The sequence below is a fragment of the Physeter macrocephalus genome, chromosome 13 (genome assembly GCF_002837175.3).
Source record: "Physeter macrocephalus isolate SW-GA chromosome 13, ASM283717v5, whole genome shotgun sequence".
NCBI classification, from domain to species: domain Eukaryota; kingdom Metazoa; phylum Chordata; class Mammalia; order Artiodactyla; family Physeteridae; genus Physeter; species Physeter macrocephalus.
The window spans coordinates 18,945,088-18,956,594 of NC_041226.1; the positions used below are offsets into that span (position 1 = coordinate 18,945,088).

Sequence of the window (11,507 nt, forward strand, 5' to 3'; positions counted from 1 at the left end):
CTTTTATAAATAATGCTGCAGTGAATGTAGTGGTGCATATATATTTTCCAATTAGTGCTTTTGCTTAATACCCAGAATTGGAATTGCTGGAACATATGGTAGATCTATTTTTAATTTTTTTTGAGAAATAGCCATACTTTTTTTCCATAGTGTCTGCACCAATTTACTTCCCACCAACAGTGCACAATGGTTACGTTTTCTATACGTCGTTGTCAACATTTGTTACTGTCTTTTTGATAACAGAATATTCTGACAGCTGTGAGATGATATCTCATTGTGATTCTGATTGGGGTTTCCCTGATGATTGGTGGTGCTGAGCATCTTTTCATGTACCTGTTGGTCATCTGTATGTTTTCTTTGGAAAATTGTCTATTCAGATGTCTACCCATTTTTTTTTAACTGGGTGCTTTGTTCTATTAATGTTGATTTTTATGAGTTCTTTGTATATTTTGGGTATTAACTCTTTATCAGATATATGGTTTGCAAATAAACTTGAGCCTGAAGCCACCTAGTGGACCAATTCCAGCAGAGATGAGAGTTAAACAAGAACCAAAATACATGGTTAGCCTGGTAAAGTGTTTCTATTTTCAAGCCTTTTAAAATATACAATCAGAAATAACAAATAGAAAGACACCCAAATGCTATGATGTTGAACAAGATTTAATTCTTTATCCCCAAAGGTTGTGTTTTAGAAAATCCGTATTTTTCAGGTATTCCTCATCTCCATCAAGTCTTAAAAATAGCCCTTAGCAGAAGAACACATACTGCTCTGACACAATATCTTTGGGGCTTATCCCCAAGGAAAAGATATATAATGATATTAGGGGGTGGCTATTTATACTAAATATATTAATAAAAATGTTTAAAATGACTGTGGGAAAGGAAGTTTCATGCTTAAAGCCAAAACATTACAGAAAATACAAAAATGGAAGTGAACGAACATTAATTTACCTCTTTTTTCTCCCCCAAAATCATAAAATGAAAATAAAGGAGTTTTGTTTTAAACCTAAACTTATAAGACAAAGAGAAAAGAGGACTCAGTGGTAACATTTTGGAAGCTGTGCCTGTGAATGTGAAGTCTCGGGAGGCTGCTGCAGTGCATGAGGCTGTGCTGTGTTCTACATTGTTCTAAACATCTGCTGCCAAGTAACCCTTGTTGATTTTTTTAAAATAAATTTATGTATTTGTTTTTATTTTTGGCTGCATTGGGTCTTTGTTGCTGCACGCAGGCTTTTCTCTAGTTGCAGCGAGCGGGGGCTACTCTCTGTTGTGGTGCGCAGGCTTCTCATTGCGGTGGCTTCTCTTGTTGCAGGGCACGGGCTCTAGGCGCATGGGCTTCAGTAGTTGTGGCTCGCGGGCCCTAGAGCACAGGCTCAGTAGTTGTGGCGCACGGGCTTAATTGCTCCGCGGCATGTGGGATCTTCCCGGACCAAGGCTCGAACTGTCCCCTGCATTGGCAGGCGGATTCTTAACCACTGCGCCACCAGGGAAGTCCCCCTTCATTGATTCCTGTGAGTCTGATTGACAACCCAAACCTTGAAACTTATTCTAGTAGTGTAACTAGGATCATGAAACAATGCCTTGAAAATTCTGAGGGGAAGTTATTCCCAATCTAGAATTCTACACCCAACAAACTATCAATTAAACTGAGGGTAGAATAAAGACATTTGCAGATACTCATAGCATCGAAAATGTTCCCCAACAATAGTCTTGTCTGACAGTCATCCCACCACCATGTACCTTTTTCTCAGAGACCTTCTGAAAGATATGCCCACCAAACTGAGCAAAAGACTGGATTCCAGGAAACAGGTGTTCCAATTCAAGGAGAGGATGAAGAATGCCCCCCAACTCCCTCCAGGAGAGCTGTGGAGGAAGATCCCGGGAAGCCAGCAGTGCAGAAGGTCTAGTGACCAATTAGCCCAGGCTAGAGGTGGTCAGAGGCTCTAGGAGGGATTTCTTCAATAAGAAGAGCTTTTTAGGACACTCAATGTACTTCAACATACTGAAAGAAGGTCACACAACCGGGAGAAGAGTTGGTCACACAACTGGGAGAAGAGTTTGGCTACAGGTTAGCAATAAAATATAGAAAACCAAGCTCCCTCCCCTCCAAAAAAAGTCAAATTTTAAATTCAGAAAAATAAATTTTATAAGGAAAGGGAAAGTAATCACAGTACACAACATGACAAACCTGTGAGTAGCATTTACATAGTCATAATACCAAACAATGAATATTGATGCCACCAAAATGAAAGAATATGGGGAGGATGGAAAGATGGAAGTGTGTGGAGAGAGTGAGATGAAAGAAAGCTCTTTCATAATGGTAATTCAAAAGAAAATACCTAAAACTGAAACACTAGTAAGGAACATGCGATTTGGAGATGTGGAGATAAATACAAAATAATCAGCTAAAATAGTTGAGCCTGGTGGCCTCTGGGGTGGGGTGATACAGAGGACAGCGTGGGACTTACTGTTTCAAAGTAAGGTTTATAGGACTATTTGCTCATTTAAAATGTGTAGGTGTAATTTTACTAAAAAATGACTTAATTTACAGTAATGGAAGTCTTTTACTGTCACATACATGTTAAAATCAGCCAACATGTCAACATGTACAGGACAAATGTGCACTTACATTAAAAGCAAAACTGAAAATGGAAAAAAAAAACTCCTGATACTGATTTAGGCCCTTGTGACATTCTGAACTAGACTTGAAGAAATCATTCACCTTCTGGACGCTTCTGTTTCCAGAACTATAAAGGAGTATTCTAAACAGATGAGATCTAAGTTCCTTTGAAATCTGAGTCTATTTAAATGCAATTCATTCATTGAATAGAGCAAATACATTTTTATGGACAAGGTTCTAAAGGATATTCCATTTTAAATGGGCCTCATTTTCAACTGATACTGATTAATGGGGCTTTTAACTTTTCTTGTATATCAGAAATATGTTATAATTTTAAATGATAGCAAAAAAAAAAAAGAATATTACACATGAAATGAAGGTTCTAAACTGTTGCTTAATCCTAAAAAGCAACAGTAATAGCCTCAGCTAAATGCCAAGTGGCCACTATTGGCAATACCAGAACTTCAAAAAATTGCTCTAAAGTGGGTCAAAAGCAGATTGTTGTGGCAGATCTTAAAGCTGAATTGTTCATGCATAAAATGAGGAAGATTTATGAGAGAAGTTATATTCTCAAACTCAATAAGTAACTGAGGAAGAGAAACCCATAGAAAGCTGAATAAAAGAAAAAGCTTTGGCAGTGATGCAATGAAACAGTACATGTAAACCTGCATGCACTCTACCTGACAGCTGGGTGGCGAGCCAGACCCACACTCACCCCGCCTCCAGGTGGCATAGTATATTGTCACTAGGCAGTAAACAAATGCAGAGCTCTTTTTTTCAAATTATGAATTCACTATTATTCTCCCCATCTTTGAAATTAAGGATGATGTATTTTTAAGTGCAAATTTTGATTTCTCACACTAAGGGATGAACCCTCTTGACTGTGAATTCCTAGATTTTAGGCAGAGGGCTATCCCAGGGTGCTCTTGGTACAGCTCAGCAATCTTTGTGCGAGTCCCTCACACTTCCCTTCCCTGCTTCCCAGTGTGACCATCTATCTCCACTACTTTCTCCCAGAAGTTCATCTCACCCCCACTGTTTGCTTGGCAACACCCTGTAGCCCCTTCAGGACCTCCACTTCTACAAGACCCTTTCTCCATGACTCACCAGAGTATATGCTTGTCCTCTTTTGTGCCACCACTGTTCCTACAGTTACATCCACATGGCGGTTCTCAACCTTGAGGGTCATCAGAATCACCTGGAGGGAATGCTGGGCCCCGCCCCCAGAGTTTCTGACTCAGTAGGTTTGGGTGGGCCTGAGAACTTGCACTTCTAATGAGTCCCCAGGGGAGGCTAATGCTGCTGGTCCAGGGACCCCCTTCTGAGAATCACTCTATTGCTTGATTTCACGCCTGCATCTTCCACTAGACTGTGAGCTTCTTGAGGTCAGGACGCATTTCTTACACATCTCATCTACAGGGTCTAGCCAGAGTCTAGCAGTCATTCAGTCTATCAACAAATATTTATTGAATGCCTGTTATGTGCCAGACACTGTTGTAGGCACTGGATTCGGCAGTTTAAACACACACGTGCACACACACACACACACACACACACACATACACACATCCCTGCACTCAAAGAGCTTTCCTTCTGGTACTACATGGTAAACTATCAATAAATGTTGAAATCTGGCCAGTTGTACAGAAGGAAATATGGCATTATCATGACCATTTTAATAGTGCTACAGAAATAACCAGTTTTCCATTTCCTAATCATAGCTCTTCCCATTTGTATGTTTCTCCCTTCCGATATTCCCCACTATGTCCAACACATAAATCCACAAAACTGGCAAAACATTTGCTGATTGATTTACAAAATAGTTGATGTAGCTTGACATATCAGTTGAAAACAACACATCATATAGGATGAACTTGGGCCTCCCTGGTGGCACGGTGGTTAAGAATCTGCCTGCCAATGCAGGGGACACAGGTTCAAGACCTGGCCCAGGAAGATCCCACATGCCACGGAGCGACTAAGCCCGTGTGCCACAACTACTGAGCCTGCGCTCTAGAGCCTGTGAGCCACAACTACTGAGCCTGCATGCCACAACTACTGAAGCCCATGCACCTAGAGCCCGTGCTCCGCAACAAGAAGCCACCGCAATGAGAAGCCCGTGCTCCGCATGGAAGAGTAGCCCCCGCTTGCCGCAACTAAAGAAAGCCCGCGCACAGCAACGAAGATCCAAGGCAGCCAAAAATAAATAAATAAATAAATTTATTTTAAAAAAAATAAGATGAACTTAAGCATAATGTAAGCAAATCTCAATATTTAATATCGATAAATGTTAAAGAATAGCTTAACCACTGGTTTTCAAATTAGCCTTAGTTACCTCTAAAGGCATCTTTCCTCCCATCCCTCTCTATTCCATGTCCTATATCTGTGGTGAAATGTTTACAGCAGTTCTCAACTGCCAGGTTCTCAACGGAGGACCTAATAAGCACACTGCTGTCCAAGCAGGGACATCGGTCAACATGTGGATTGTCCTGTGTAAAATTCTGAGAAACTGATAGGAGGCCTTGTGATGATATGTGATGCCCTGGAAAGAAAGGGGGCAACAGCAGAGGCAAACCTGATTCCCCACATATAGCCAGGGCAGTCATGCCTCAGCATGTCACACCCCAGGCCTGCAGGCCACAGGCCATGCAAATCCCTCTCTAACTCTAGGAAAGTAGAAAACATGTACCTTCATCTTTGGGCTAATTTTCTGAAAGTTTCTCAGCAAATAAAAGTGAGAGGACTCACGAAGAGCAATTTGGAAAATAACTGAACTGACCATAATGTTTACTTTCAAGACTTTCAGTATTCTTAAGGTTTGCAAATGTTTTTATAAGGCTTTCCATTCAAAGCCATGAGACATTCTGTGCTAATTATATGGAGGGAATAATGGGCAGCATTTATGAATGGAACTTGAAAAAGGCTAGTTCAGTATTCCAGACTAAAATATTTCTTCTCTTTAACATCATAACCAAATTTGAAGTTTGTTGTTAGTGGTTTCAAGAGTCAGTGATATCAAATAGTAATACTGTCTCAGAATTATATTCTCTTCCTTTTGCTACCCAAAATCAGTGATATAAAAACACCCTAGTCCAACAAATGATTGTGATTTCTACATATCGAAAGACTGAAGAAAAATTAATAACCTTGTTAGGAATATACTTTTATAATGGAGACCAGGTCCACCAACTTCATTTTTTTTTTTTTTTTTTTTTTTTTTTTGTGGTATGCGGGCCTCCCTCTGTTGCGGCCTCTCCCGTTGCGGAGCACAGGCTCCGGACGCGCAGGCTCAGCGGCCATGGCTCACGGGCCCAGCCGCTCCGCGGCATGTGGGATCCTCCCAGACCGGGGCGCGAACCCGGTTCCCCTGCATCGGCAGGCGGACGCGCAACCACTGCGCCACCAGGGAAGCCCCCAACTTCATTTTTATGACTCAATCCTAATTAAGTAAATTCTGATTATTAGAAAGCTTTGAGTATAAATGGGAACTTTTGGTGAACCATACACTGACTTAAAAATGGCCAGGTTGCCGTTTATTTTCCTGGAGTAGTTACTAATTATCACCTTCATAATCCAAAAGAATTAATATTTCTGGGCTTCCCTAGAAGCAGTGGTTAAGAATCTGCCTGCCAATGCAGGGGACATGGGTTCAAGCCCTGGTCCGGGAAGATCCCACATGCCGCGGAGCAACTAAGCCCGTGTGCCACAACTACTGAGCCTTCGCTCTAGAGCCTGTGAGCCACAAGTACCAAAGCCCGCGCGCCTAGAGCCCGTGCTCTGCAATAAGAGAAGCCACCGCAATGAGAAGCCCGTGCACCGCAACGAAGAGTAGCCCCTGCTCGCCGCAACTAGAGATCCCGCGTGCAGCAACGAAGACCCAACGCAGCCAAAAATAATAAATAAATAAAATAAATTTATTTTAAAAAGATTTAATATTTCTGAAAAGGTATGTAATTCTTTGCTGAGATGTGCCCTCCAATAAACCAGCCCCTTTCAAACTGGTTAATGTAAAGCTAAGACAAGGAGAAATCAATCTGTATGGCCGATTGAACTGGTCTCATTAAATTATTGATACCTCATTCAGTGTAATAAAAAAACACACCACTATACTCTGGAAAACACACAAATCTAAAATAAAAATATTCTCATTAATATCATTCATATGTTAGTAATAAATTAGCTTTCTTTAAAAAATTTTTTCAATTATATCCAAAATCCATTCTTATTTTCTGAGTTAACAAGGCTGGATTTTAAAAGTGCAATAAAAATTCTTGAGGCCTTCACCCCAGTTTAGACAAGACTACTTAGTGGTTTGCAAGACGCAGCTTCTTGTTTTGGTGCTGTTCTTCATCCCGGGGTATGGGTCCCAACACACCATCTAGCGTTCAAGAATAACTTAACGTCAGAAAAATGTCACTTCAAATAAATGACTATTTGTTAAAGTCACAGAGGTTGTAAGATCAAAATAATGCCTAAGTTAAAAAGAAATACTGGGCGGCCACCATGAAGAAGGCGGCTGCAGAAGATGTCAACGTTACTTTTGAAGATCAACAAAAGATAAACAAATTTGCACGGAATACAAGTAAAATCACGGAGCTGAAGGAAGAAATACAAGTAAAAAAGAAACAACTCCAGAATTTAGAAGATGCTTGTGAGGATATCATGCTTGCAGACGACGACTGCTTAATGATACCTTATCAGATTGGTGATGTTTTCATTAGCCATTCTCAAGAAGAAACATCAAGAAATGTCAGAAGAAGCAAAGAAAAATTTCCAAAAAGAAATTGATACCTTAGAATCCAGAGTGGAATCAATTCAGCAGGTGTTAGCAGATTTGAAAGTTCAGTTATATGCAAAATTTGGGAGTAACATAAACCTTGAAGCTGATGAAAGTTAAACATTTTATAATACTTTTTAAAATTTGTTTAATAGACTTGAATATTGTTTAAAGAAAAAGGAATACTGATTTTATCTTAAAATAATTCTCAACTGTTGAAGAACAGATTCTAGATAACTCACTCAGGTAACACAGTATCTGACCTTTTAAAAATTGGATTCATTCAACAGTGTATAGCCAACAATTCATAAAACTGTTTTGTGGGGAAGAGTTATTATTATTAGGCTGGAGGAAACAAAATGCACCTACTTATCCTCCAGGGAGAGAAGGGAGCCGTCCGTGGGGCAGGGAGGGTGTGAGGGAACACCCCTCCATTCCCACTCCTCCACAGGAGGGAAGACTGACCCATCTCCTTGGCCAGGTGGGAGAAGGGCCTGGTTTGAAGCTCTTCCCATCATTTGATTTCCATGGCTTTCCTGGTACATAAACTGTGTGTGTTTAAAGTGCACAATTTAATGGGTTTTAACCCAAGTACGCATCCGAGAAACCATCACCACAGTCAAGGTGATAAATATATCCATCATCTCCAAAAGTTTCCTCTTGCCCCCCTGCTTCCTGTCTTTCCAGGGATCTGCCTGCTCTCCAAGCCTCTGTGCCCTGCTTTGCTCTGTCTTCCTAGTCTTAAGGACACAGGTGGAGGTAGATCTGGAAAGTCCTCTCTCTCTTATGATGTAATACTAGAAACATTAAAAAAAAGAATATGTGTAATACAGATGGGAGTTCTAAAGGCTAATAATAAATTAACACTCAAGAACCTACTACCCAACCCCATAACTAGAATGCTACCACCTCCCCTATGCTCTGCAATCTAATCCTATCCCTCTGTCACCCCCATTCAGAGGTAACCGCTATGCTGAATTCTGTGTTTATCATTCCATTACTTCTTAAAAATAATTTTGCTACATGTACTAACCAATACACTATTTGCCTTCTTATTGAACTTTATATAGGAATTGCATCATAATGTATTCACCAAAGTAGATTAGTGGTAGCCTGGGGCTGGAGGTAGGGGAAAATAGGGATGACTACAAATGGGTAAGAGGAGTCTTTCTGAGATGATGGAAATGTTCTGAAATTAGGCTGTGGTGATAGTTGCACAAATCTGTGAATCTACAAAAAACCCACTCAATTCTACACTTTAAAAGAGCAAATTTATGATATATGAATTACACCTCAATAAAGCTCTTATAAAATTGAAAAAGAGATAGTGATATTACTTATTGATATAAAACACTTGTTAAAAAATACATACAAAACATAAATCTGCAGTTCAATGAACAATCATAAAGCAAACACAGATGTAACCATTAGCCAGGTCAAGAAATAAAGCATTGCCAGCAAAGCAAAAGCATTCCTCTCATCCCCTCCCCCATCACGACTCCTCCTTCCCATACTTCCACCCACAGCATGTCTTGCCCTTCCTTAGTGATCTAGGGACAATAAATCCTGGCCACAAGACCCATCTTGATAATAAGTGGCAATTATCGCCTCTTCCATGGCTTGCCTTTGTACTCTTTTAATGGTATCTTTTGACAAACAGATGTTCTTAATTTTAACATAGATAAATTAATTCATTTTTTTATGGTTAATGCTTTCGGTGTCCTTTCCCTAACAGCAGGGAATTATTCTCACCCCTTAAAACACTGTTATTGAATACACATTCTTTAAACAGACATATTTTTTCCTTTTTTTTTAAAACTGCTTTTCTTTTCCTGATAAATTTTGAAAAAGAAAGATGGAGTGGATATGTTTTTCTTTCCAGATTACAAATAAAAAATATACGACGTGAATAAAATAAAGCTAACTCAAAACACAGAAAATCAATATATTTACATAGAAATTATTTCCATAAAGACTTTTTTTAAACTCAAACTCCTCCAATTTTGCTTTTTTGACACCCTAATGATTGCCAGCCAGTATATCAGTTAATCACTAAACTTATTTATTCTTTAAATTTTATTTTATTTATTCTTTTATACAGCAGTCATCCATTTTATACACATCAGTGTATACATGTCAATCCCAATCTCTCAATTCATCTAACCCCCCACCCACACCCCCTGCTGCTTCCCCGCCTTGGTGTCCATACATTTGTTCTCTACATCTGTGTGTCTGTTTCTGCCCTGCAAACCAGTTCATCTGTACCATTTTCTAGGATCCACGTATGTGTTAATGTACGATATTTGTTTTTCTTTTTCTGACTTACTTCACTCTGGATGACAGTCTCTAGATGCATCCACGTCTCTCTACAGATGACCCAATTTCGTTCCTTTTTATGGCTGAGTAATATTCCATTGTATATATGTACCACAACCTCTTTATCCATTCATCTGTCGATGGGCATTTAAGTTGCTTCTATGACCTGGCTATTGTAAATAGTGCTGCAATGAACATTGGGGTGCATGCATGTGTCATTTTGAATTATGGTTTTCTCTGGGTATATGCCCAGTAGTGGGATTGCTGGGTCATATGGTAATTCTATTTTTAGTTTTTTAAGGAACCTCCATACTGTTCTCCACAGTGGCTGTATCAATTTACATTCCCACCAACAGTGCAAGAAGGTTCCCTTTTCTCCACACCCTCTCCAGCATTTGTTGTTTTTAGATTTTCTGATGATGCCCATTCTAACTGGTGTGAGGTGATACCTCATTGTAGTTTTGATTTGCATTTCTCTAATAATTAGTGAGGTTGAGCAGCTTTGCATGTACTTCTTGGCCATCTGTATGTCTTCTTTGGAGAAATCTCTATTTAGATCTTCTGGCCATTTTTGGATTGGGTTGTTTGTTTTTTTTAATATTGAGCTGCATGAGCTGTTTATATATTTTGGAGATTAATCCTTGGTCTGATGATTCGTTTGCAAATATTTTCTCCCATTCTGAGGGTTGTCTTTTCGTCTTGTTTATGGTTTCCTTTGCTGTGCAAAAGCTTTGAAGTTTCATTAGGTCCCATTTGTTTATTTTTGTTTTTATTTCCATTACTCTAGGAGGTGGATCAAAAAAGATCTTGCTGTGATTTATGTCAAAGAGTGTTCTTCCTATGTTTTCCTCTAAGAGTTTTATAGTGTCCAGTCTTACATTTACATCTCGAATCATTTTTAGTTTACTTTTGTGTATGGTGTGAGAGAGTGTTCTAATTTCATTCTTTTATATGTAGCTGTCCAGTTTTCCCAGCACCACTTATTGAAGAGACTGTCTTTTCTCCATTGTATATCCTTGCCTCCTTAGTCATAGATTAGTTGACCATAGGTATGTGGGTTTATCTCTGGGCTTTCTATCCTGTTCCATTGATCTATATTTCTGTTTTTGTGCCAGTACCAATATTGTCTTGATTACTGTAGCTTTGTAGTATAGTCTGAAGTCAGGGAGTCTGATTCCTCCAGCTCCATTTTTTTCCCTCAAGACTGCTTTGTCTCCATACAGATTTTAAGATTTTTTTTTCTAGTTCTGTAAAAAGTGCCATTACTAATTTGATAGGGATTGCATTGAATCTGTAGATTGCTTTGGGTAGTATAGTCATTTTCACAATATTGATTCTTCCAATCCAAGAACATGGTATATCTCTCCCTCTGTTGGTATCATCTTTAATTTCTTTCAACAGTGTCCTATAGTTTTCTGCATACAGGTCTTTTGTCTTCCTAGGTAGGTTTATTCCTAGGTATTTTATTCTTTTTATTGCACTGGTAAATGGGAGTGTTTCCTTAATTTCTGTTTCAAATTTTTCATCATTCGTGTATAGGAATGCAAGAGATTTCTGATTCTGTCAAAAGCTTTTTCTGCATCTATTGAGATGATCATATGGTTTTTATTCTTCAACTTATTAATATGGTGTATCACACTGATTGATTTGCATATGTTGAAGAATCCTTGCATCCCTGGGATAAATCCCACTTGATCATGGTGTATGATCCTTTTAATGTGCTGTTGGATTCTGTTTGCTAGTAGTTTGTTGAGGATTTTTGCATCTATATTCATCAGTGATATTGGTCTGTAGTTT

General features: G+C 39.2%; 1 protein-coding gene and 1 pseudogene across 5 annotated transcripts in view; one reads left to right on the forward strand and one right to left on the reverse strand.

Annotated features, from left to right (window-relative positions):
* The window catches only part of CDADC1 (cytidine and dCMP deaminase domain containing 1), a 65,347-nt gene that overhangs the window by 17,728 nt on the left and 36,112 nt on the right, over window positions 1–11,507 (reverse strand). For 2 of the 5 annotated variants that reach the window (XM_007105280.4, XM_007105282.4), the window contains exon 10: window positions 1,359–6,995. The exons of 2 other annotated variants lie outside the window; for them this stretch is intronic. In XM_007105280.4, coding sequence (XP_007105342.2) covers window positions 6,922–6,995 — 74 coding nt within the window. In that variant the 3' untranslated portion in view covers window positions 1,359–6,921. Of the gene's footprint in view, window positions 1–1,358; window positions 6,996–11,507 lie in introns of those variants that run through there. One more of the 5 variants, XM_028497236.2, reaches the window with a different exon arrangement.
* LOC102991651 (prefoldin subunit 4-like) lies at window positions 7,018–7,514 on the forward strand (annotated as a pseudogene).